Below are 23351 nucleotides of genomic sequence, written 5' to 3'. Positions count from 1 at the left end.
TGATGCTCTCTTTGTTCCGTAGAGATGGCTGCAAGGCATCAGGATACACACTGGCTAATTGATGCTTCCTCAATTAAAAAAAAAAAAAAAGAAAAAGGTGGGTGGGGTGGGAAGTCGAGCCAGAAGGGGACTGTGGTATACTAGGAATACTACTAAATTTTCTCCAAAGTTGAGAAACTTACTTAAGATTAAACAGTTAATGCAGAAAACAGCAATGCAAATTACTGCTCACAACGGCAAAAGAAATGAATGTGCAAAATGACACAAATGAAGTACTTTATCTAGAATCACATAGAAAGATTTTTTTTGTTAAATTGCCTTTTCAGCTCCGAAAACATTTTAAAGCAAGCAACAGTCAACAACACCTGAAATCCCAGAAAATGCTGTGCACAGCCTACTCAGAATTCCTCTTTCCCTTAATGAGTTAAGAGGTAGAAGGTGCCTTGTACATAAAAGGATATGGCGAGCAAAAGGAAACGGTATTTTCTGCAACACTGTGACAGATATTTTTGCCCTCAATAGCAGAACTCCACAGCCTTTCTGAACTCTAATGAAGCAGGTTTCAAGTTCTTGGGCAGGTGTAATTTCTAGTTGCGAGAAGAGCAAGCGAGGCACAGTCAAAAGCTTATGAGTAGTTCCAGATTATGCATTTTTCCCAAAGTCTTTGTTAAAGTTTCTGGCCGCTTCAGCATATCAGTGAGGAAACTGAGACAGGTCAGAACTGCAGAGGAAATAAATGCCGTGGAATCATGTCAAGGGCATGGTTCTAAAAGCAAAGAAATTGAGTGTATTTAAGCACATGTGGTCATTAAAAAAAAAAACTAGTGTTGTACAGAAATAAAAGTTTTTTGCAAGCAAACAGAAGGCCATTCACAACTGCCTTTTAAAAAAAAAATACCCTCCACCAAAAAAAACCTCCCACCTTCAAGATTTCAACTTAGCTTTCTTAAGTAACTGTCCCTTCCAAGCACACGATACTAATAATTTCTCTCCTTAGAGCAATTAGCTTACAATTCTTATCATTACCCTACAGGTAACATACAAAGACCATTATGAATGACTGTCTGTCCTTTTAAATGTCAGTGAGTACATGTGACAATGGTTGCATTTCAATTAGGTGAATCGGGGATAATGCCAAGTAAAAATTTCTGCTAGAACAAACCAATGGTTAATAATCTAAAGTAAAATTCACCGACCTTTTTTTTTTGTACGTGAAATATATGTGCTCATGACCTAAAAGCACAAGAATATTACCAGTGCCCACAAAGTATTACGTCAGCAGCAAAAGGAGTCGGGCAGAGCTCCTGGGAGAGGGGACAGAAGCACAGCCAGGACTTGGCATCACTCCTGGGCAGCATCCACACCACCCCACCTACCTCCAGCCCCAAGAGACTACAATAAAGCTTGCACAGACATAGGCCTTCTCGTACTTACTTTGACAGATGCAATTACAGTGATACTTGGGTTTTTTTTAATTACATGACGCTCGATCTGGAGTACGTTTGTAAATATTACTCTCTGGAAACATGAAGCATAAGGATAAAGCACCTGCAAAGGTGGCTTTGCTCCAGAGCTTTAGCGCACTTCAGTGTTCAATAGAGCTGCCAGTTGTACCTTTGTAGGAAAGATACCGAAAGGGTCAGCATTTGCAGGTGAAAAGTTTCTCTTGGTTGGTTGTCTCCCAGTACCTTCTGCTTTCTCAGAAGCAATGTATTTCAGATTTCTAGTAGCCGGCCTCCCCTACACCTCAGTACAATGTTCCTTGTTCCTTTTCTCTTACAAGCATTACCTGGTGAAAAAGATCAGTGAATGGTGTAGTTCTGTTCCCAGCAAACCACAACCATCAGAGAGAAAAATGCTGAGCAGCAGCATTAGGCTGCCTTACAGGTCCTTCCATGGAAGTTAATTTATACAACTGAGCTGTCCCTCCAGCCCTGAATTTTCACTGCTTTTTCAGTTATTTCTGACAAACATAAGCAAGGTGCCTTAATTTACAGATGGTTGTTTTGCAACCTTGTTTTGAGTTTCTCAAAATTTCAATCCATCCATTGTATATTGTCTCAATGGTTTCAATAGCTTGCTGGACACAGTGAAGCCGTACACATTTTTCCCCCAGGGAACTGAAGAATTCTCTCACCAGTGGACAAAAATGTGGAAGAACAGTTGATGAAGAGGCAGCCATGTCTCTCAGGTGCACAGGAAGACCAGCAAGAAATCTGTGATCCTCGAACTTGACCTTGGGTCTTCCACCCCCATTACTCCACCCTAAGAACAGCTTTTTATAAAGGTTTCATAATGGCTGGATCTCACAAGCTGAAGAAGACTACATTTCAAATTAAATTGTAAAAAAAAAAACTGCTGAAGGAACTGTCATGTCGTGTGTGGGGACGTGTCCGGTTCCTGCTCATTCAACCAACCCTTACAGCCATTTAAGGCATGGCACCCACAGGCAGGATGGCAGCGTTTCAGTGCAGAGAATGAGCATCCCCTGCTCTGCCTCGTAACACATCTTCACCTGATTAAACCTGGTTCATGTCCCAGACGGTGAGCCGAAATGGCTGTTGCTGCTGATACAGGCAACGGGGTGGGACAAGCACCAGACCTTGCAGCTGTTCTTAGAGTGGCTCTGTAAAAGTCATCTACCTATGCCTGCGAGCCACTCGTTCAACCCATTTGGAGGAGCAGCAGTAGCATTAAGTGTTGATGGTAAAGTACTTCCAGACGTTTTCCCTACACAGGGAAGTCAGTGGCTCTTTTTAGTTTCCTAAAAAACCCCCTTCTGAGTCCCCCAGTGCTTGGGAAGCCACTAGTCTCATTCTTGAAGCACCTGGGAATGCAGCCACTGGGAATCTGGAGGCTGCTTCCACCCCTGGAAGCCACTATGCTCCCTGTGGCTGCTGGAAGTGTTAGCAGATGCCCTCCTCACCTTTTTTTTCTTCCTTTTTTTGTTTTTAAAAGCAGCACTCCTACTCACAAGGCTCATTGTGGAAACTTAATACAACCTCAGACTTGAGTTATTGTTAATGGTAGACAGATAATTTCAAAAGATACAGTGAGTGTACATATTGTGTAAATTAAAAACATCATTTTCTGATAATTTACCTTGATGAGTAAGATAGAAGACGCAAATACTTGTACAAAGTACAAGAAAGATACCAATAGGATACAAGGAAGGGAGTTGCTGGATTTTTCTCTCTCAACCTTATACTGACTTTGTGTCCACAGATGTGTATGTAAGTCCAACGGGTCCCCACAGGAGATGCGGCCACATTTCTGGGTAGGACACAGAAACATCCCTGCAGTCCATGCCACAGGCCAAGACACTGCTATTGACACACTGTGAGAGTCCACTCAGATGTAAATGAAGACTGAGAACTAAGTGCAACACAATGTACTGCTCCCTATATCCTTTCATTTTATGTTTACTATGGTTGCATTAGTTATGGCTGTGTTTTGCCCTAAAGCAGAAAATTTGAAACTCGCAACAACAGCAGCAGCTTCTGAAAAGAAATCGTCAGGGATGCCACTAAATCTGCACATTGACCAGTCTGGGGTTTTTTACAGACATTGTGGAATAAGTAGACAAAATGATTATCATATATGACATCCAGGACCATGGAGGATTTTCCCTAGAATAGAAGATGTAGAACAGTGGTGTATTTCTCACTGTCCTTCAGCATTTTTCTTCTGTCCGCTCAGTGAAAACACCTACTGTTTTTTTTTCCCCACTACTTTCTAGAGTGGGCAGAAAATATCAATAGAGGCAGGTAAACCATGAATGCTTTGGCAGACAAACATTCACACTCTGCACCCAAGCCCACTGCTTAAACAAAGAACATCTTTCTCCTTGTCATTGACTTAATGCTCTCCCTTGAGAAATCTGACTCATCACCGCTATAATCTTTTTTCAAGGAAAAGGCAGGATATTACCCTGATGCTTCATAACTGGTCATGCTTTTACCATGTTAAGATTTAATCAAAATTTTCATTTCAGTTATACTGCAACTATTTTTTAAAACCAGAATCTGAATGGCTTACCTGTGCAAGCTGTGACCTTGTTGAGTACTGGCTTGTCACTCCACTGACAATTCTTGCTACAGAATTTGAACCCCATCAAATCTGGCAAAAAGAATCACCTCTACTCAGAAAATGTCTATTTTTGTAGAAAGTAGAGTTTTAAAGTACAATTGGGTAGAGAGAGCAGTACAACAACTTACGTTCCTTACTTTTCTACAACTTTCTCCCAATTTTCTTTTAAAAATGTCCAAGGTAGATGATAGCCAGATGAGGTTTTGGCAACAAATACAACAATAAATGGAAGATCCTGAGTTCTTATGATGTCACCATGCAGACCTTGATCCATTAACCTAAGAATTAATAACAGAAATGGAAGTCGTTTAGACCAGTAGATAAAGTTAACAAATTACCATTCCCTTAGTATTTGGTACTATAGTTGAGAGTTCACATTTCTCAAGGTTCTGACACATCATTTCTGCTGGGTTACTTCCAACCTGTCACAATGTACTTCTCCACCACATCCATCTTTCCCATTTCTGTTACTTTCACAATTACAGTTACTTGGCAGACCTGTATTCTGAATACAAAGGATAAAAATGAGGCTACATTTTGCTCCTACTCAATTTCCAAATTAATATGAACCTCACTGCTGCTCATGACTAAGGTGTCCGAACAGCAGCGCAATGCAAAGAATAAATAGGGACATTACAAAACACGTCTCCAGTGATGTCTGAACACAGCTACATCAGTTTCCCATACCATCACCCCCATCAAATGGCAGAAATCAGGTTCACAAAATGTACGGTTTGAAGCTGACACCAGGAAACCTCAGTGGTGCTCAGCTCTGTTAAAAGCAGGAAACCTCAAATTTTTATTAGAGATGTACAGCATATGTACCTGTAATCAAAACAACGACTAAGGTAAATAAAGAAGAGTCTGCCAAGCAAAGATAAGGTATCTGAATAGCTGTTTTACTGTATTTCGTCCTACTTTGCTACTGCAAATTCTGAACGCATTGACTCCTGACACCAAAACACAGAAATGAAAAGGTGCAGCTACTTCCTCTGACCATATTAACTCTGTAAAGTACTTTATACATCATGGAATTCAAAAGCTATAAAACAAGACTCTGAATAATTCTATTTCCTGTTTCAGCATTCATAAATTTTCTCCAAACACATTTCTGTTCCTGTGTAGCTACTTACCACTGAAGTTTGTCCTTACTTCTGCTGAGGTTGAGAGCTAATTTCATGTTTTCTCTCTCCCCACTGAAAGAGTTCATTCTGTACCTACTAAGGAGGAAATCCCGGCCTTCGGATGTTTGTGCTCCAACAGCATACACTGTTGTCTTCACGTCTGCTGGCAAACTACAAGAAGTTGAATACCAAGTTACTCTCCACATCGTATTTGTGTAATGCATGTAGAAACACAACCATGTCACTTTCACACATCAACTGGCATAGCAGACAATTTATTAAAAAATACTGGTCCCTCAGGGGTATTAGAAAGTGATCCCTGTGCCAAGGATACGGTTAAATGTATCAGGCTGTATCTTAGTATTGTTCCTGCCTTGGAAATGACTTCCAGAAATTCTGGACTCGGCATTCCTTTTTTTTTTTTTTTTTTCTTTATTTTTGTATATTCCTTTCATGACTACACCCAGTCAGATACCGATACGGTCTTCTTTGGCCCGCCCCAAACAATCTCTCAGAGACATTTTGGAGGGTGTTTTAGGGAGTTCTTATGTCATGATGAGAAACAAAAATTAGGTGAAGTTCATGAACAGCAGTTACCTGTTTTTACAGTGGGTATAGGTCAATCTTTAGACACAGAAATGAATGAATACCTGTTATTTTCACTTTTCTGAACATCTTTAACAGCGCAAGTTGTGGAGTACCACATGATGTATGTGCTAGTCTGGGCACATATTATGCACCAAACTGTGAAGGCACTGGGAAGCTACAGTATAAGATACAAAACTAAGAAGCTCAACTTCAGAGTGTGGAAAGGACTGAAGTTTAGCTTTTTTCATAAATTAACTTAAATTGTAATTAATTTAATTGGAATTATCTTAAATAATTGTAATTAATATATAGCTTAAATTACTTAATAAATAACTTAAATGTAACTTAAATTAATAAAAAGAACAGACCTCAAGGTTCCATTGGATTTCTGCCACTCTGTGAAATACCCTTTGGCTTTGTCCACACATGGCTGGTACCTGTGCACACACGCAACAGCAGGAGCGAGTGCCTAAGCAATCTCTCAGATACTGAGCCTTCATCACGCTAAGACTGCTTGTCAATCAGGTATTTAAATAGACTGACTATATACTCCTAAAATAAGGTAACAATAAAGATATATTTAAAAGTGTGTTTTACAGGGTACAGGCAGAGGTAAAAAGTTCTAGATGCTTACAACGTTACCTTTAACTGTTTTTCTGTACCATCCATATCCCTCCTCTCCATGAGCCTGTATATAGCAATTAGTTCATTCATACCTTGAAGTACAGGCACGATTTGTCTTTCATGTTTCAGATATAAAGTCAAATCAAAAGTTTTGGAAACTGACCATTTTTTTTATTCTAAGGAAGTAGAAGAAAGGGGATAAACAAGTTGTAAATAAACTTAAAAGGCAAAATTAAAAGCAAAATCCAAGCCAAATGTTTTCAAGAAAACTATACAAATAGGTATTTCCAAATCCCTTCTGACTTTGATTTTTGGAGTGAAATGTGGCTGAGCAGCTACAAAAGCTATAAAACCTAGTATTTAATCTTTGCAATAAGAAATGGACTGTAAGAGAAAGATTTATAGATCAACATTTTTCCCCCATCTCGCACATGCCAAGGTTATCCCAGCACAGCCTCTCCCTCATGCTCTTTCCCCACTACTGCTTTTGCTCTACAAACCACGTACATACAGAAGGAATCCAATGACTGAGATAATTTCCTCATCAACACCTTTCTAGCTCAACAGGTAGATATTTAGCCTGCAGTAAACCTCAAAGCTACAATCCCAGCTGTTTCTTCAGTGTCTTCACCTGACTTTGCAAACTGTCTTCTACCTCTGCCAGGACACATCTCAATGATTTCTTCCAAGAGCAGAGAAAATGCAAGACATCTTTTCTCACTCGCCCTGTTCATTTTTTCATCCTTCTGCAAAACCTTTTTTCTGCTTCCTTTCCGTGTCAGCTCCCTGCACACATTCTTATTTTGTCCTTATTCACTTGCTTCTTCTGCCTCAAAATACAAGCATGTTCTAGTCATCCATCATAAAACGAACCCTGCTTAACCCAATTTGCATCTCTAGTTGTCCCTTCTTCCTTTCCTCTCTAAGCTCCTTGAACATGCTGAGCAATCTTTCTTCACTCTCCTCTTTTCAAGCTAGAAAGACCTTTCTTCTGCTGTCCAAACGAAAATCTTGGCTAGCCCCACTGACATTGCCTTGTGAGCTGCCACCTCAAATTCCTGTGATCTTAATTATCTTCCAGCTCTCCCCACTACCCTCTTTCTTGAACACCATACACTCAGACCCATAGTTACTTCTGTTGGTTCTTTAGGTCTCTGTGCCAGGCTATGCACAACTGTTTGCAAAGCACCTCTAAGACACAGCCTTTTCTAACACTCCACAGAGCTAAGACAAATCACGATCACCATTGCGTCACATCTTTATGACTGTAATAGCCTTGTTTCTAACTGACAAATGGCACCAGTATCTTTCCAGGTGCAAAAACATTATCCTAGTCCATCACTTCACACTGGCATCCTTCCATTAACATGTCTTTACTGAACACGACACGTTTCACTTAGCCGGCTTAGATAAGTCCACTGTAATCAAGAGAAATCCTGGGTTTACACTGCTGTGAGCAAGAAAAGAATATGCTCTCAGTCTATTTAACAGATTTAATGAATACTATATACATTATCAAGAATTCCTTCTTCAGTGGTATATACTCACAAATACAGAATTAGTATGTTTTTCAGACTTGGACAGGCGGCCTTACCTCACGACCTGGATACATTGTTAATGAGACTTGCTCTGTCTTTGCTGCTAATCACTGTATAGTTCTCTTTCAAAAGGTTAATCAGATGATCCCACCCATCATCTTCATAGTGCACCATTCCCATTTGTGTCCACCCTGAATTTAACCCACTCCACCTCTTCCGGAAGGATAACAACATCTGGAAACAAAAGGGTAACTCCTTTTTTTCTTAGTGATTCAAACACATCCTAGTACTATACCCAGTAATACTGTTACTCTCATTTCAGTGATTTAAAGAACACAGCAGCACTGTTTCTGAAAATATTAAGAGATCGTTATAGCGATATTATTGAGCTGACAAGTATTTGCTTCTCTGGGACTAGTTGTTCCAGTTCCCCATTCTGAAAAAAACCCTGCAAAACTAAAAGGCTTGCAAACAAACTTTGAATAAATCAATCGCCTAATTAGTCAAAGAAATTACCGGCTTTAGTTGTCATCAAAAATCTCTGAACAGTGTCAGATTTACTGGTAATGTAGTTTAGTGGAATGTGCCACAGGTATCTACTGCAAAACAGAAGTGCTTTGTTTAATGGAAGAACTTCGCAAAAGTTTCTCCAACTTGTCCCAGTCTAACCACCGAGTAAAATCTTTTGCCCACGCAGTAGCAGCGACAGGCTGCACTCGCACCTCTGACTTCAGTGCAGTGCCAGATGCATCTCGTTACCTTTCATTTAGTTTGCCTGGCAGATCACTGACACTGAAGCCGCCACAATATGAACTTTCCAGCCTAGTTCCACTAGCACGTCTCCAGCGCAGGCTCACCCAGCTCACCCAAATGCCCAGGCACTGCAGCTCTGCAGCTGCTGGCACCTCAGCCAGGCATGCAGGGTCCAACGATGCCTACGAGTACTGCTGATCCTGAGCTACCCAGGGACACACTCACAACCAAACAGCTCAGGGAGCGTTCCTTAAGAAACAACAGTAAAAGCTCTTAGCATACATCACTGTCTGCCATTCGAGAGTACTTCCATTTGCGTGCTGAGGTTTCCCCATTTTGTTTACCCTGTGGATGAAGGAGAATCTACCCCTGTCACGTAGTACTCTTGCTGCAGGTGGACATTCTTCCCTCTCACTGTGACAGTTAGCAGGGGAAAACCTTTCTGCCGTGTCCAAGTGCCCATCGTTGCCCTCACATCAAGAGTTTCTCCTTTAGTCCAGTGCTTGTTTTTAGTAGCAAGGGAAAAAGAAGACATGTAAGAAGTGGAAGATGGGAGTACACTGACAGTGAAACAGAAATGGGTATGTAAGAACTCTGTACAAGCTGCTGGGTATTTGTAAGCTCTATAGAGGTATGTTTAGACTGGATATCATGATGTCTCCATCTGGTTTTCTTGTGCACACTTTTATATAGATAATGGCAACTCTTGAAGTACTGCTGTTTTTCAGTCAGCCCTGGGCACAGGAGCAGAATTTCTGTCCAATCACAGAAAAAACCAGATTTCCAATGGAACTGAAGAAACTTACACTCTCCCTAGAACCATGCTTAAGTGGCAAAGAATGCTTTTGGAAGGTGCACTTATCAATGCCACAGCACAGAATAAACATGAGGGCACAGATATGTGTCAAATTCCTAAATACTGACGGATAAAAAACTAGATGCTTACTGCATATGAAGATGACTGTTGGCTTCTTCTGCAAAAACCATCACCTTGTGGTTCATTTTGTTAGTACCTCCTGTAGGGCAAATCTGAAAGGGAAAAAAAAAAGTTTTGGTCATCTCTCTTTGATGTCATAATCATAAGTACTGGTCGCAGTCTTCAGTAATATATTAGAGAGACGCATCATTCACAAGAAGTGATGAAATCTGAAAAAAATAAGAAAATAAGGAATACTTGCATTTATCATGCTGTTCCACAGATCTTCATTTTTTGTATTTCAATAGCTGTATTTCTGCAGGTACTGCAGAAGTCCAGCTTTAAACACATCAGCAGTCAGGTAGTCCCTCAGCATATTTAATATACAAGATCCCTGAGAAAAAGAGTGACAAAGTGTTTACAAAATGACTCCTTAGCTAGCAAGATGCTTGCTTCAGAAGAATTTCAGCATGCCACTCATCTGCATAACAGTACACTTTTGTATGTGTCTCTGATTAAAAAGTAATTGGGTTTTATGTATATTGAAATAGTACTTCTTTGGGTTTGTGTGATCGTCACTCTTAAAAATATCACTGATTGAGTAAGTTACACTATTATTTTTTTAATTACTATACAAGCCAGCACCGTATAATGCTTCAGTGAAAAATGCTCCTTGGGTTGAGAACCCCAAAAAATGGTTTAAGACTAAATTGTTACAGAACAGATAGAAGAAGTAAAGGCTTCCTCATTTTAGAAATCGAAAAGGCAACTGCCATTTGAATCCACCCAGGTGTTTTGGACAAGGAACTATTCAAGTCATAAACCCATTAATACCATGCGCCAGGTATTCTATGAAGGGGTGAAATCAGTAAAATACAACTGTATAGTACAAGCAGTACAACTGAAATCAGTAACAGTTTTGTATTTTACCTTCTCATAAGATACATTATCAAACATCTCTAAAATTTGAGCTGGACCTTCCACACGAGTAGATAGAGGTTGTGAGGAATTTAATGCATCCACTGCCATGGCATAAAAACATCTCCTTAAGAAATAGTCTTCCTAATAGGAGGCAACCAAATAAAACCAAATATTACTACTACATTTTGCTCAGTGACCACTGAACCCCTATTCATTCACTTTTCAGTCCATTCCATGTCATCTTTAAATCATACAAAGAAAGCAAACCATATCTTTCTTTTATTCCAGAGCATACCCCCCCCCCCCAACAATAATACAGCCAAGTAAGTCCTAGTGTTCTAAACTAACTTAAATAGCCGATCTAGTTGAAGATGTCCCTGCTCATTGCAGAGGGGCATTGGAAGAGATGACCTTTAAAGGTCCCTTCCAACCCAAACCATTCTGTGATTCCATTCTATCATTCTGTAATTCTAAAAATAGTTGAGCTAGTGAGACTTAAGGACACCTGCACATTCCAACAGTTTGATGACAGAATGGTCAGTAAACACAAAACAAATTAATCCCAACCCCCCAAAATGGTGACTTTCCCTATTATCATGCCACTGCAGTGCTATGGCAAAATTCTGCCCAGATGCATTGTTCTTCTCACTTTGGTAGAAAATTTCATGTATTGGACCTCTGATAAAGCTAGTGGAAGGATTTTAGTGTTTTCAAGTCTCACCCTATTTGATGAAATAAGATAAAATAATTTATTTACACTTTTGGAAGTCTAAATGTCTTTAAAAAAAGAATACACTTTCACTGCAATCATTAAATTCCATCATAAGTTCCTGAAAACATGTACATCTAGGTAAATCAACATTCCTACTCTTCAGAGTTAACATCAGATAATCCTCAGAAACAGAAATTTAAAAGTAGTTCACAGCAAAAATCTGCTTGATCTTTATCCTTAATTAGTGGATTTAGAAGGCAGTTACAAAATAAAAATACCATAAGTGCTGCTTACAACTCTCAGTTCTCAATGGGTAATGCTGACTGACATGAACTCCATAAACTTTGCAAACCCTACATTTAACCACAGATCATTCCACCACTCCATGGTAACGAGGTTGCCAAACCACTGCTGGAGGGAGGGTGGAAGAGCTTCTGAAATTAAATAAACAATTTATCACAAAAGCTGCTACTGACCTGTAAGAAACTGCATTTATAGTATGCTGTTGACCTCTAAGGAACTTTTTTTAGTGATACAGCTTGCTCTGGCATCTTCCCATTGCATTTCTCATTTTAATGGTAATATGTTAAAACACTGGCTTCCACTCATGTTCCAAGAAACCTTGTAACGAAACCACTTTTGGCAGGAGAGTAATATATGAAACAGCTAACCTTTCCAAACTTTTATGTTCCTATTTTGGTGGCCTGCAATTAATTTCAGGGGCTGACAATGGTGCAAAGGCCCCGCAGCATTGCAGCTGCTGAACTGAACACATTTACATTTACAGCCCTCCACATCTATGCAGCCTGCCGGGACTCCTTCACCAGAAACAGTCCTCATGATTCACAGAAGAGCACCTTCAAGTCAAAGCAGCTATTTTCAGCTTATAGCTCCAAGATCCCCCTACCCACACAGAATCCATCATCCCTGACCCCACCTCATGCTCATTCAAACTCCTTATTCTTCCCCAAATCTCACCTAACGAACCAGCTCATGGGCTATTACCATACTACTAATCCAAAGTTTAGAAGATGCTGAGGACTTTTCAGAGTTGTAGAACAACACAGATTCCTGGTATGTGGGCCATCCCCAGTTTTCCATAGCACCAGACTGAAAATCAGGAATAGCTGCTAAACCTAGAAAAACCATTAAAATAGTACTAGTATCATTTTAATTCATAAAGAACTCGCTCACCTGCTCATCCCACTTCCTGATTGCTCCCACACAGGCACATGTATCACACATACTTCTAAGGGCTCTCTTAAATGTAATCACAAAAGCATACTTTAAAAAAATCTCTAGACAGAGAGCACAAGAATTTGAAATTCCCAGTGAAGCTTTTCAATCTGTCCTTAAATTCTGTGAAGCAGCCAGTTTAACAGTCTGTGAGCCAAACTTTGCCCAGTCTTAATACTCTAAATTACTTATTTTTACTGCTATTTTAATCTCTGTGGTTATTAATGTTCTCAAATACATTAAGTTATTTAACAATTATCTTGCTTAGGTAGAGGATATGGAATGCTGAAATAATCCTCACAGAAGTCTAAAAGTTTCACTGCCGCATCTAACGCATAATCAGCTTGGTTGATCTTTTCTGGCACTGTGTACATGGAAATCTACAGCAGACAAGAAGGCAGCATTTCCAATACCAGCATCAAAAGCTGACAGAAGTTGTTCTTCATCACAGTTACTTAAATGACCACAAAAAGGGACACTAGAGCACACACTTAACTGTTCTCATACAAGAGTTACTAAAACATTTGCATAAAAATATTATCAGAATTAGGAACACAAGTTTTAAAACTTACCCACCAGAACCACTATGCCCCTACAAAGACTTCTACAATTTCCACCCCTATCATGTTAGAGTCGTTCAACTGACACAGGTTTATTTTAGTGCTGATTCTCCATGAAAACTGTATTTCATTTGCCCTTGATTATATAATCTTACATGAAACTATGTTACCAATGCATATAATGATACAAAAAGCAAGCCCGTTACCAAAATCTTCTGAAACTAACAAAGCTCAGTATGCAAACTCATCATCCAATTACAAAACCAATTTAATTCTCTCCTTTCATTCCTGTAAAACATCGAGATACATAAATCCAATGATTTAACTGAAAAGTAAACCATTATGTATTCACACAGACTTAAACACAAAAAAGCTCTTACAAAATGAGACACAGTTACCTTAGCTCCATGACCGGTTATTTTGCTGATGGATTTAAAATCTGAAATAATAAAGGCCACAAGGTACGTAGTCATCTTGACAGTGGTATCAAAATGGTCCTTAACAAGCCAGGGCATTATATTCACAGACTTCACCTAAAGAACAGGCACAGCTCATCACCCAGTAGCACCACCTGTGAGGACCTTGGTGCCAACAATTGTTGTGTTCTTCTTCAGTTTAAAGGGACTACCTTTTAAAGATACTACATTTTAAAGATAGTGCATTATATTTTAAAGATACTACACTATATTTTAAAGATACTACATTACATTTCAAAGATACATTGGAAAGAAGTCATCCCCATGGCCATTCTTCCCCACACAGATAACAAAAACACATACATGTTGGGGGGGGTTGACCCTGGCTGAACACCAGGTGCCCACTTAAGCTGTTCTATCACTCCCCCTCCTCAGCTGGACAGGGGAGAGAAAATATAACAAAGGGCTTGTGGGTCGAGATAAGGACAGTAGACATCACTCACAGATTACCATCACGGGCAAAACAGACTCAGCTTGGGGAAAATTAACTCAATTTACTACCAATCAACCAGAGTAGGGTAATGAGAAATAAAACCAAATCTCAGAACACCTTCCCTCCACCCCTCCCTTCTTCCTGGGCACAACTTCACTCCAAGATTCTCTACCAAACCCCTCCCAGTGGCACAGGGGGACAGGGAATGGGGTTTACGGTCAGTTCATCACACGTTATTTTCTGCCGCTTCATCATCCTCAGGGGCAGGACTCACCGCACTCTTCCCCTGCTCCAGCATGGGGTCCTCCCACGGGAGACAGTCCTCCACGACCTGCTCCAGCATGGGTCCCTTCCATGGCGTGCAGTCCTTCAGGAGCACGCTGTTCCAGCGTGGGTCCCCCACAGGGTCACAAGTCCTGCCAGAAAACCTGCTGCAGTGTGGGCTCCTCTCTCCACAGATCCGCACGTCCTGCCAGGAGCCTGCTCCAGCGCAGGCTTCCCACAGGGTCACAGCCTCCTTCGGGTACATCCCCCTGCTCCACTGTGGACCTCCCCGGGCTGCAGGTGGATATCTGCTCCACCGTGGACCTCCCTGGGCTGCAGGGGGACAGCCTGCCTCACCATGGTCTTCCCCACGGGCTGCAGGGGATCCTCTGCTCCGGTGCCTGGAGCATCTCCTCCCCCTCCTTCTTCACTGACCTGGGGGTCTGCAGGGCTGCTTCTCTTATTTGTTCTCCAAACCCTCTCAGTAGTACATGAGTGGCCAAGCAGACTCTCCAGAGAAGCTCTGCATTGCTCCAAGCCCACTTGAAGGCACGCATGGGGCCAAGCAGACCCTCCAGAGAAGCCCAGGGTTTCCCAAATCCCTCCCAGAGGCACATGTGGGGCCAATCAAACCCTCCAAAGAAGACCAGGACTTCTCACAACCCTCATAGGTGTACGCGATGGAGCACGCAGACCCCCCAGAGAAGCTCAGGGTTTCTCCAAACTATCTTAGGGGCACGCGTGGGGCCAAGCAGACCCTCCAGAGAAGTCCAGGATTTCTCCAAACCCTGTCAGGGGCACACGTAGGGAAAAGCAGACCCTCCAGAGAAGCCCAGGGTTTCTCACAGCCCTCGCAGATCTATGCGAGGGGCCAAGCTGACCCTCCAGAAAAGCCCAGGGCCTCTTACAGCCCTCGTAGGGGCACACGATGAGGCCAAGGAGACCCTCCAGAGAAGCGCAGGGTTTCTCAAACCTCTCGCAGAGGCACACGTGGGGCCAAGCAGACCCTCCAGAGAAGCCCAAGTCCTCTCACACCCCTAGCAGGGGCACGCATGAGGACAAGCAGAGCCTCCAGGGAAGACCAGGGTTTCTCAAATCCCTCGCAGTCACGCGTGGGGCCAAGCAGACCCTACAAGAGAAGCCCAGGGCCCGTCACAGCCATCAAAAGGGAATACGTGGGATGAAGCAGAACCTCCAGAGAAGGACAGAGTTTCTCAAATCCCTCGTAAGGGTACGAGTCAGGGCAAGCAGACCCTCCAGTAAAGGCCAGGGCCTCTCACAGCCCTTGCAGGGGCACACGTGGGGCCAAGCAGACCCTCCAGAGAAGCCCAGGTCCTCTCCAAGACCTCTCAAGTGCAAACGTGGGGACAAGCAGACCCTCCAGAGAAGACCTGGGTTTCTCAAATCCTTCACTTAGGCATGCGTGGGGCCAAGCAGAGCATCCAGAGAAGCCCAGGGCCTCTCACAGCCCTCGGAGGGGCTCTCGTAGGGCCAACAGACACTCCAAGAAAAGCCCAGGCCCTCTCCAAGGCCTCAGAGGGACACATATGGTGCCAAGCAGACCCTCCAGAGGAGCCTATGGTTTCTCCATACCCTCTCAGAAGCACTCGTTGGGCCAAGCAGACCCTCCAGAGAAGCCCAGGGTTTCTCCAAACCCTATCAGGGGCACACGTAGAGAAAAGCAGACCCTCCACAGAAGGCCAGGTCCTCTCACAGCTCTCGGAGGTGCACACGTGGGGCCACGCAGACCCTCCAGAGCAGCCGAAGATTTCTCACAGCCTTCGCAGCAGCATGCATGGGGCAAAGCAGTCCCTCCAGACAAGCCCAGAGGTTCTCAAAGCCCTCAGAGGGGCACTCATTGGGCCAAGTAGACCGTACAAAAGAAGGTCAGGCCCTCTCCAAGACCTCGGATGGGCATGCCTGGGGCCAAGCAGACCCTCCAGAGAAGCCCAGGTCCTCTCACAGCCCTAACAGGGATAAATCTTGAGTGACACAGATCCTCCAAAAATCTAAGGGCCTGTCCAACACCTCTCAGGGGCATGTGTGGGGCCAGCAGACCCTCCAGAAAAGCCCAAGATTTCTCAAATCCCTCGTCAGGGGCACACGTAGAGAAAAGCAGACCATCCACTGAAGGCCAGATCCTCTCACAGCCCTCGGAGGCGCACACGTGGTGACAAGCAGACCCTCCAGAGAAGTCCAGGGCCTCTCACAGCCCTTGTAGGGGAAAGCATGGGGCCAAGAAGACCCTTCAGAGAAGCCCAGGATCTCTCCAAACCGTGTCAGGGGCACACGCAGGGAGAAGCAGACCCTCCAGAGAAGCCCTGGTCCTCTCACAGCCCTCAGAGGGGCACTCGTTGGGCCAAGCAGACCCTCCAGAGAAAACCAGGGTTTCTCCAGAACCTCTCATGGGCACACATAGGGCCAAGTAAACCATCCAGAGAAGCCCAGGGTTCCTCACAGCCCTTGTAGGTGTATGCTTGGGGCCAAGCAGACCCTCCAGAGTAGTCCAGGGCTTCTCAAATCTCTTCTCAGGGTATGTGTCAGGGCAAGCAGACCCTCCAGAAAAGCCCACGGTTTCTCCAAACCCTATCAGTGGCACATGTAGAGAAAAGCAGACCCTCCACAAAAGGCCAGGTCCTCTAAAAGCCCTCGGAGGCGCACACGTGGGGCCATGCAGACACTCCAGAGAAGCACAGGGCCTCTCACAGCCCTCAAATGGGCAAGCATGGCGCCAAGCAGACCCTTCAGAGAAGCCTATGTTTTCTCCACACCTTCTCAGGGGTACACGTAGGGCCAAGCAGACCCTCTAAAAAAAGCCCAGGCCCTCTACAAGACCTCAGAGGGGCACATATGGGGCCAAGCAGTCCTCCCTCCAGAGAAGCCCAGGGCCTCTCACAGCCCTAGCAGGCATAAATCTTGAGCAACACAGATCCCCCAAAAATCTCAGGGCCTCTCCAACCCACCTCACGGGCATGTGTGGGGCCAAGCAGACCCTCCAGAGAAGCCCAGGGTTTCTCCAGAACCTCTCAGGGGAACACATAGGGCCAAGCAGACCCTCCAGAGAAGCCCAGGGTTTCTCACAGGCCTCGCAGGGGCACGCGTGGGGCCAAGCAGACCCACCAAGAAAAGCCCAGGCCCTCTCCAAGACCTCAGAGGGGCACATATGGGGACAAGCAGACCCTCCAGAGAAGCCCGGGGCCTCTCACAGCCCTTCGAGGGGCTCTCGTAGCGCTAAGCAGACGCTCCAGGAAAAGCCCAGGCCCTCTCCAAGGCCTCAGAGGGGCACATATGGGGCCACCCAGACCCTCCAGAGGAGCCTATGATTTCTCCATACCCTCTCAGGGGTATAGGTAGGGCCAAGCAGACCCTCCAGAGAAGTCCAGGGCCTTTCAAAGCCCTCAGAGGGGCACTCGTTGGGCCAAGCAGACCCTCCAGAGAAACCCAGGGTTCCTCACAGCCCTTGTAGGTGTACGCGTGTGGCCAAGTAGACCCTCCAGAGTAGTCCAGGGCTTCTCACAGACCTCGGAGGGGCTCTCGTAGCACCAGCAGATGCTCCAGGAAAAGCCCAGGCCCTCTCCAAGACCTCAGAGGGGCACATATGGGGCCAAGCAGACCCTCCAGAGGAGCCCAGGGTTTTTCACAGCCCTCGTAGGTGTACGCGTAGGTGCAAGTAGACCCTCCGAAAAGCCCAAGGCCTCTCACAGGCCTCAAAGAGGCAAGCATGGCGCCAAGCACACCCTTCAGAGAAGCCTATGTTTTCTCCACACCCTCTCAGGGGTATAGGTAGGGCCAAGCAGACCCTCCAGAGAAACCCAGGGTATCTCCTGAACCTCTCAGGGGCACACATAGGGCCAAGCAGACCCTCCAGAGAAGTCCAGGGCCTCTCACAGCCCTCATAGGGAAAAGCATTGGGTCAAGCAGACCCTCCAAGAAAAGCCCAGGCCCTCTCCAAGACCTCAGAAGAGCCTATGTGGGGCCAAGCAGACCCTCCAGAGAAGCCCAGGGCCTTTCACAGACCTAGCAGGGATAAATCTTGAGCGACGCAAAACCTCCTAAAACCTGAGGGCCTGTCCACCCCCTCTCAGGGGCATGTGTGGGGCCAAGCAGACCCTCCAGAGAAGCCCAGGTTTTCTTAAATCCCTCATCAGGGTACATGTCAGGGCAAGCAGACCCTCCAGAGAAGCCCAAGATTTCTCACAGCCCTCGCAGCAGCATGCATGGGGCAAAGCAGACTCTCCAGACAAGCCCAGAGGCTCTCAAATCCCTTTCAGAGGCACACGTTGGGCCAAGCACACCCTTCAGAGAAGCCCCGGGTTTCTCAAATCCCTCGTCAGGGTATGAGTCAGGGCAAGCAGACCCTCCAGAGAAGCCCACGGTTTCTCCAAACCCTATCAGGGGCACACGTAGAGAAAAGCAGACCCTCCACAGAAGGCCAGGTCCTCTCACAGACAAGGAGGCACAAACGTGGGGCCAAGCAGACCTTCCAGAGAAGCCCAGGGCTTCTCCCGAACCTCTCAGGGGAACACACAGGGGCAAGCAGACCCTCCAGAGAAACCCAGGCTTCCTCACAGCTCTTGTAGGTATACGCGTGGGCCCAAGCAGAGCCTCCAGAGAAGCCCAGGGCCTCTCACAGCACTCTGAGAGGCTCTCGTAGCGCCAAGCAGACGCTCCAAGAAAAGCCCAGGCCCTCTCCAAGGCCTCAGAGGGGCACATATGGGGCCAAGCAGACCCTCCAAGAAAAGCTCAGGTCCTCTCCGAGACCTCAGAGGGGCAAGTGTGGTGCCAAGCAGACCCTCCAGGGAAGCCCAGGGTTTCTCACAGCCCTCGCAGGGGCACACCTGGGGCCAAGCAGACCCTCCAGAGATGCCCTGCATTTTTCCAAGTCCTCTCAAGAGCACACGTAGGGCGAAGAAGAGCCTCCAGAGAAGGCCAGGGTTTCTCACAGCCCTCGCAAGGGCACTCGTGGGGCCAAGCAGACCCTCCAGAGAAGCCCAGGGCTTCTAGAATCTCTCACAGAAGCATGCCTGGGGCCAAGCAGACCCTCCAGGGAAGCGCAGGTCCTCTCCAAGACCTCTCAAGGGCAAACGTAGGGCGAAGCAGAGCCTCCAGAGAAGGCCAGGATTTCTCAAATCCCTCGCTGAGGCGTACGTGGGGCCAAGCAGACCCTCCAGGGAAGCCCACGGCCTCTCCCAGCCCTCACAGGTCCCCACGCAAGGTGCTACAGGGACGCCGCAAGGGTCTGGCGAGAAGCCTGGCTCCACAGGGCCATGTGCGGGCCCTGCTGGGGCTCTTGTGGGGGCCTGGCGGACAGCAGGGCTCCCCAGGGATGCAAGTGGGACCCAGTGCGGTCCCTCCATCTGTCTGGGTGGCAGCAGGGCTCCACAGGGGTGCCCAGGGGACCTGGCAGGGTTCTCCGGGGGACTTGGCAGGCAGCAGGGCTCCACGGGGCCTCGTGCGGGGCTGGCGGAGTAGGGTGCCTGGGGGTGACAGGGAGGTGGCGGTACGGCGGAGAAGAGCTCAAACAGCGCCTGAAGTTCCACAGTCCTTTTATCAATGGCGGGGAGGCACGCAGGCCGGCTGCGCTCAGGGCTCCGCTTGCGCCCTGCAGGATGCCCGCTTCCTTCCTGGGTCGCAGTCCAAAGCGCCGCCGCACGTGGCTGCTGCTTGCGGCTTCACAGCCAGCACGCCCACGGGAGCCGCGGGCCGTGGCCCTCCCGTCCCCTTCCCCATGAAACGGGAGTGCTGGGGAGCGCGGGCGCCCATCCAGGCTGGGCAACGCAGCGTGCGGTGGTGTGTCCTGCACGGCCCTGGGCTGCTGGCAAGCGGGCAGCTCCAGCTGCTCAGGTGGAGCCAGCGTGCGGAGCAGCCCGGGCTCAGCTCTGCACACAGCTGCGGCAGCACAGCCAGGCATCTCCCGGGGCGCGGGTCGTCCTCCTGCATGCCCTCCGGAACCGGTAGCGCAGCGCTCGCAGGCTGAATCCGGAGGCAGGCTCTTCCACCGCAGTGCCCAGCATCCGCAGGGTTTGAAGCGCCAGGGAAGAGACCGAGGGGCTGCTGTCGTTCGCCTTGCCTTGAAGGGCTGGGACGGAAAGGAACGGAGCCGAGGTCAGAGCCCGGATCTGCGGGGACCTAAGGAGCCCCTCCAGCCAGGGCCACCCCCGCGCCCGCAGCTCTTGCCAGGGCCAGCAGGGAGGCAGGGGCACCGGCATCGGCCAGAGGGGGCTGCCCACCGCTGCCCCACGGGCCCCTGAAATCTCCCCCGGCTCTGTCCACGCCACCCCTCACCCGCGCGGGGAGCAGAGCCCTCCCCGGCCGGGGCAGGGGTTTGAGCTCCCTACCCAGGGTCTTTCCTCCTCCCTGCCAGCCCCCGCAGACACCCCACTGCCCTCGCTCACCCTCGCAGATGACCTGCAGCTTCTCCTGGTGCCCATCCCTCAGCCGCTGCCCAGCGAGCCCTAGGCACACGCAGCCCATCACAGATCCCGCTGGCCTGCCCGCCCCAGCGGCCCAGCTCCCCCCCACCGGCCCCACCGGCCCGGCCACGCGCCCTCCTCCCCTTGGGCAAGGCTGACCCCAGGGCGGTCCCCTGAGCGTGAAGCCCAAGAAGGCTGCCGGGGACCCGGCGAGGCTCCCGCCGGCCCCCCCTGCGTGGGCAGGAGCGGGAGAGGGCGGCAGGGAGCCCCGCGGACGCCCAGCCCCGCGTCGGGCAGTCGGGGCTCTGCAGCCGCCCGGCGGGTTCGGCAGCAGCCGTGGCTGGGGCTAAGCCACCGGCGGGCAGGGAGGGACCCTCGGCGGGCTCGTGGCTCACCAAGGAACCTGACGGCTGCCTCGCGCAAGGGTTCCTGTGGGCTCTGCAGGTACGGCAGGCTCTGCTCCACGTACTCCTCCGCTCTGCTGCTGTTCTCCGCCAGCTGGTGAGAGCACCAGGGGACAGGGTTGGCGCAGAGCCCGCCCTGAGGCCCAGGCTGGCCTCCCCTACCTTCCCGTGCCCGGACACCCACGACGTCCAGCCAGCAGCGGGCTGGTGCTGGGCTCTGGAGGGAGCAGAGGACAGGGTGCTCCCCGGGCTGCTGCGGTGCCACCCTGCCGCCAAGGCCCAGCGGGGCACCCCTGGGCTCCGGGGGGGGAAAGGGAGCCTGTGTGCGGTGCAGGCAAGCGGCGCAGGGGCACAGCTGCCAGCCCCACGCGCTGGGCGCCGGGGGAGAGGGGCTTCTCCAGGCTGGCTGTGGGGCTTCGGGGCCGTCCTTACCAGGCGCTCAGCAACCCTCCAGGTCTGCTCCGTCTCCAGCAGCTTCCGGAGCTGCCTCCGCTTCAGGAGCTTGGCAGCTCCAAGGAGGGCTTCCCGAGAGGCCTGCAGAGCACCAGAGACTGGGAGATGGCACCGCCGCCCAGGGGCCAGGACCTGGCGGTCCCTGGGCAGAGCGAGAGCGGGGGGCTGGCAAGGGTTGGGGGTCCACGCCCTGGCCTTAGACACCTGCAGCACGCTGGGAAGCCCACGGGGGCTCCGGGGCGTAGGTCTTTGTGGCTGCGCGCTGCTGCCGAGCTCTGCTGCGTCAGGCAGGGCAGGGGTAGGAAGAGCCCCTGCCCGCCTTCTCGGCTGCTGCCAGCTCTGCGGCCGCAGGCAGGGAGGGGCTCACTCCCAGCCCTCCCCAGGGACTCCGGAGGTTGGGCCCCAACTGAGGCACATTCCAAGCGCTTGGAAACGCCCACCTGAGCTACGCTGTGGTCCTCGTCGTGCAGGTGGAAGAACAGGGGCATCAGGCTCCTCCGCACCTCCTTCTTCCCCTGCTTCGCGTGGGTGCCGACTGCGACATCCACCGCATCTCTGCAGAGGAGGATGGAGTGCTCGCGCACGGAGCTGGACTCCTAGGAGGAGAGAAGGAGGAGGGGAGGACCTCAGTCCCGGCTCCTCCAAGCCCACGGCGAGGAGACAAACACTTGTGGCCCTCCCGCTGCGGCGAGGAGAAGAACTCGCAGACCTGCGGAGAGGGACGCACCGGCCCCGGGCCACGCACGCGAGCCCCCCCTCGCAGGCATGCGAACCGAGCCTCTGCTCTCCCGCCGCCTTACGTTTTCAAAGAGCGGCAGGAGCGCCGCGAGCAGCTGCAGCGCGATGGGGACAGCCGTCTGCCTGTCCGCCAGGCAGAGCGTGTTCCTGAGGACAGTCAGGGCCGCCGTCCTGATGCCGCAGTCGTCGTCCTGCAGTCGCTGCGTGACCTCTGGCAGCAGGCCTCGCAGAGTCGCCGCCTACGCCAAACAGGCGATCTCATTTTGTGACCGCAAAATGAAACCGCGCTGGCAGACCGCGCTGGCGGAGCCGCTCCGCGTGTAGAAGGTGCGGCGCCGCTCGGGCAGACGTCCGTGTGCGGCGCAGCCCGGGGCCTGGCCTGAAGCGCTCGGGGGCCGCCCAACGGGGGACGCGGGGGCAGCGGCCACCCTCCCGCTGCTCCTGCCGCTCCCGCCACACCCGGCACAGCCCGAGCGAGCCGCTGCCCACACCACCACCCGCAGCCCAGCCCCAGGCGGAGACCCTCGCTGTGCCCGGCTGCCCCTGCTCACCTTCTCGGGTCTGCCAGACAGCGTGGCGAGGCTCGTGACTGCCATCCTGCGCAGCGCCAAGCTCTCGCTCCGCAGGTGGAACCGGAGGACGTGCAGGGTGTCGCCGTCGACGCGCTCAAAGTCGTCGTCGTCCAGGAGCTGAAACGCACCAGGCAGCGGAGTGAGAGCCTGGCACGGCCAGCAGAGCTCCCGGGTGGCTTGGGGCAAGGCACCAGGGCTGGTCACAGCCCCCGCAGAGGGCCCTCACCGCCTCGCCTCTGCCCTCTGCCTCACGCCCGCAGCCCAGCTGCCCCCCGCCCGCCCTCAGAGAGGCAGCGCTCGCCACCAGGCCCACCTCGACGAAGACGGCCATGGTGCCCATGTCCTGGCAGGCCCGGAGACCTCGGAGCGCCTGTGCGGACAGGGAGGCGCAGCAGGCCGGCGCTTCACGCCGCAGCACCCTGGCCGGGGGGAAAAAAGGCATTGGCGGCAGCCAGCTGGGCAGGCAAACCCCTCTGGGAGCGCGCTGCCAGCCCCAGCCATTCCCCCCCAGGCCAGGCCAGGCCAGGCCAGACGGGG

The 23351-nt window shown here is 49.4% G+C and overlaps 2 protein-coding genes across 2 annotated transcripts; both read right to left on the bottom strand.

Moving 5' to 3' along the window:
• Positions 1-1991: 1991 nt before the first annotated feature.
• ERAP1 (endoplasmic reticulum aminopeptidase 1) lies at positions 1992-13990 on the bottom strand. The gene is given in 21 exon segments (XM_030004008.1): positions 1992-2059; positions 2062-2120; positions 4227-4367; positions 5223-5384; positions 6170-6254; positions 6257-6353; positions 6444-6583; positions 8002-8138; positions 8140-8197; positions 8480-8559; positions 9061-9218; positions 9663-9718; positions 9721-9745; positions 9895-10026; positions 10563-10694; positions 11560-11676; positions 12061-12062; positions 12249-12395; positions 12755-12881; positions 13460-13611; positions 13981-13990. Coding segments are annotated over 21 exon segments (2085 nt in total).
• Positions 13991-20006: 6016 nt separating this feature from the next.
• On the bottom strand, positions 20007-23279 carry LOC115336916 (maestro heat-like repeat-containing protein family member 6). Its single transcript, XM_030004704.1, has 8 exons — positions 23128-23279; positions 22794-22931; positions 22305-22481; positions 21945-22100; positions 21484-21585; positions 21043-21145; positions 20630-20689; positions 20007-20313 (listed from the first exon to the last, which is right to left on the bottom strand). Exons 1-8 carry the CDS (start codon positions 23254-23256, stop codon positions 20108-20110), a joined length of 1071 nt encoding a protein of 356 aa, XP_029860564.1. The 5' UTR covers positions 23257-23279; the 3' UTR covers positions 20007-20107.
• Between the last annotated feature and the right edge of the window lie 72 nt (positions 23280-23351).

This window comes from Aquila chrysaetos, chromosome Z, assembly GCF_900496995.4.
Source record: "Aquila chrysaetos chrysaetos chromosome Z, bAquChr1.4, whole genome shotgun sequence".
NCBI lineage: Eukaryota > Metazoa > Chordata > Aves > Accipitriformes > Accipitridae > Aquila > Aquila chrysaetos.
The sequence above is the reverse complement of the archived record's forward strand: the minus strand, read 5'-3'. Positions and strand labels throughout refer to the sequence as shown.

Excerpts from the sequence above, each read along its gene's own strand:
- LOC115336916 (XM_030004704.1), bottom strand. The coding sequence starts at position 23,256 with ATGCCTTTTTTCCCCCCGGCCAGGGTGCTGCGGCGTGAAGCGCCGGCC. Across the intron at positions 22,101-22,304 it reads TCCTGCCGCTCTTTGAAAAC|GAGTCCAGCTCCGTGCGCGA; the intron begins GTAAGGCGGCGG and ends CTCTCCTCCTAG. Across the intron at positions 20,690-21,042 it reads GGCAGCCGTCAGGTTCCTTG|GGCTCGCTGGGCAGCGGCTG; the intron begins GTGAGCCACGAG and ends GCGTGTGCCTAG.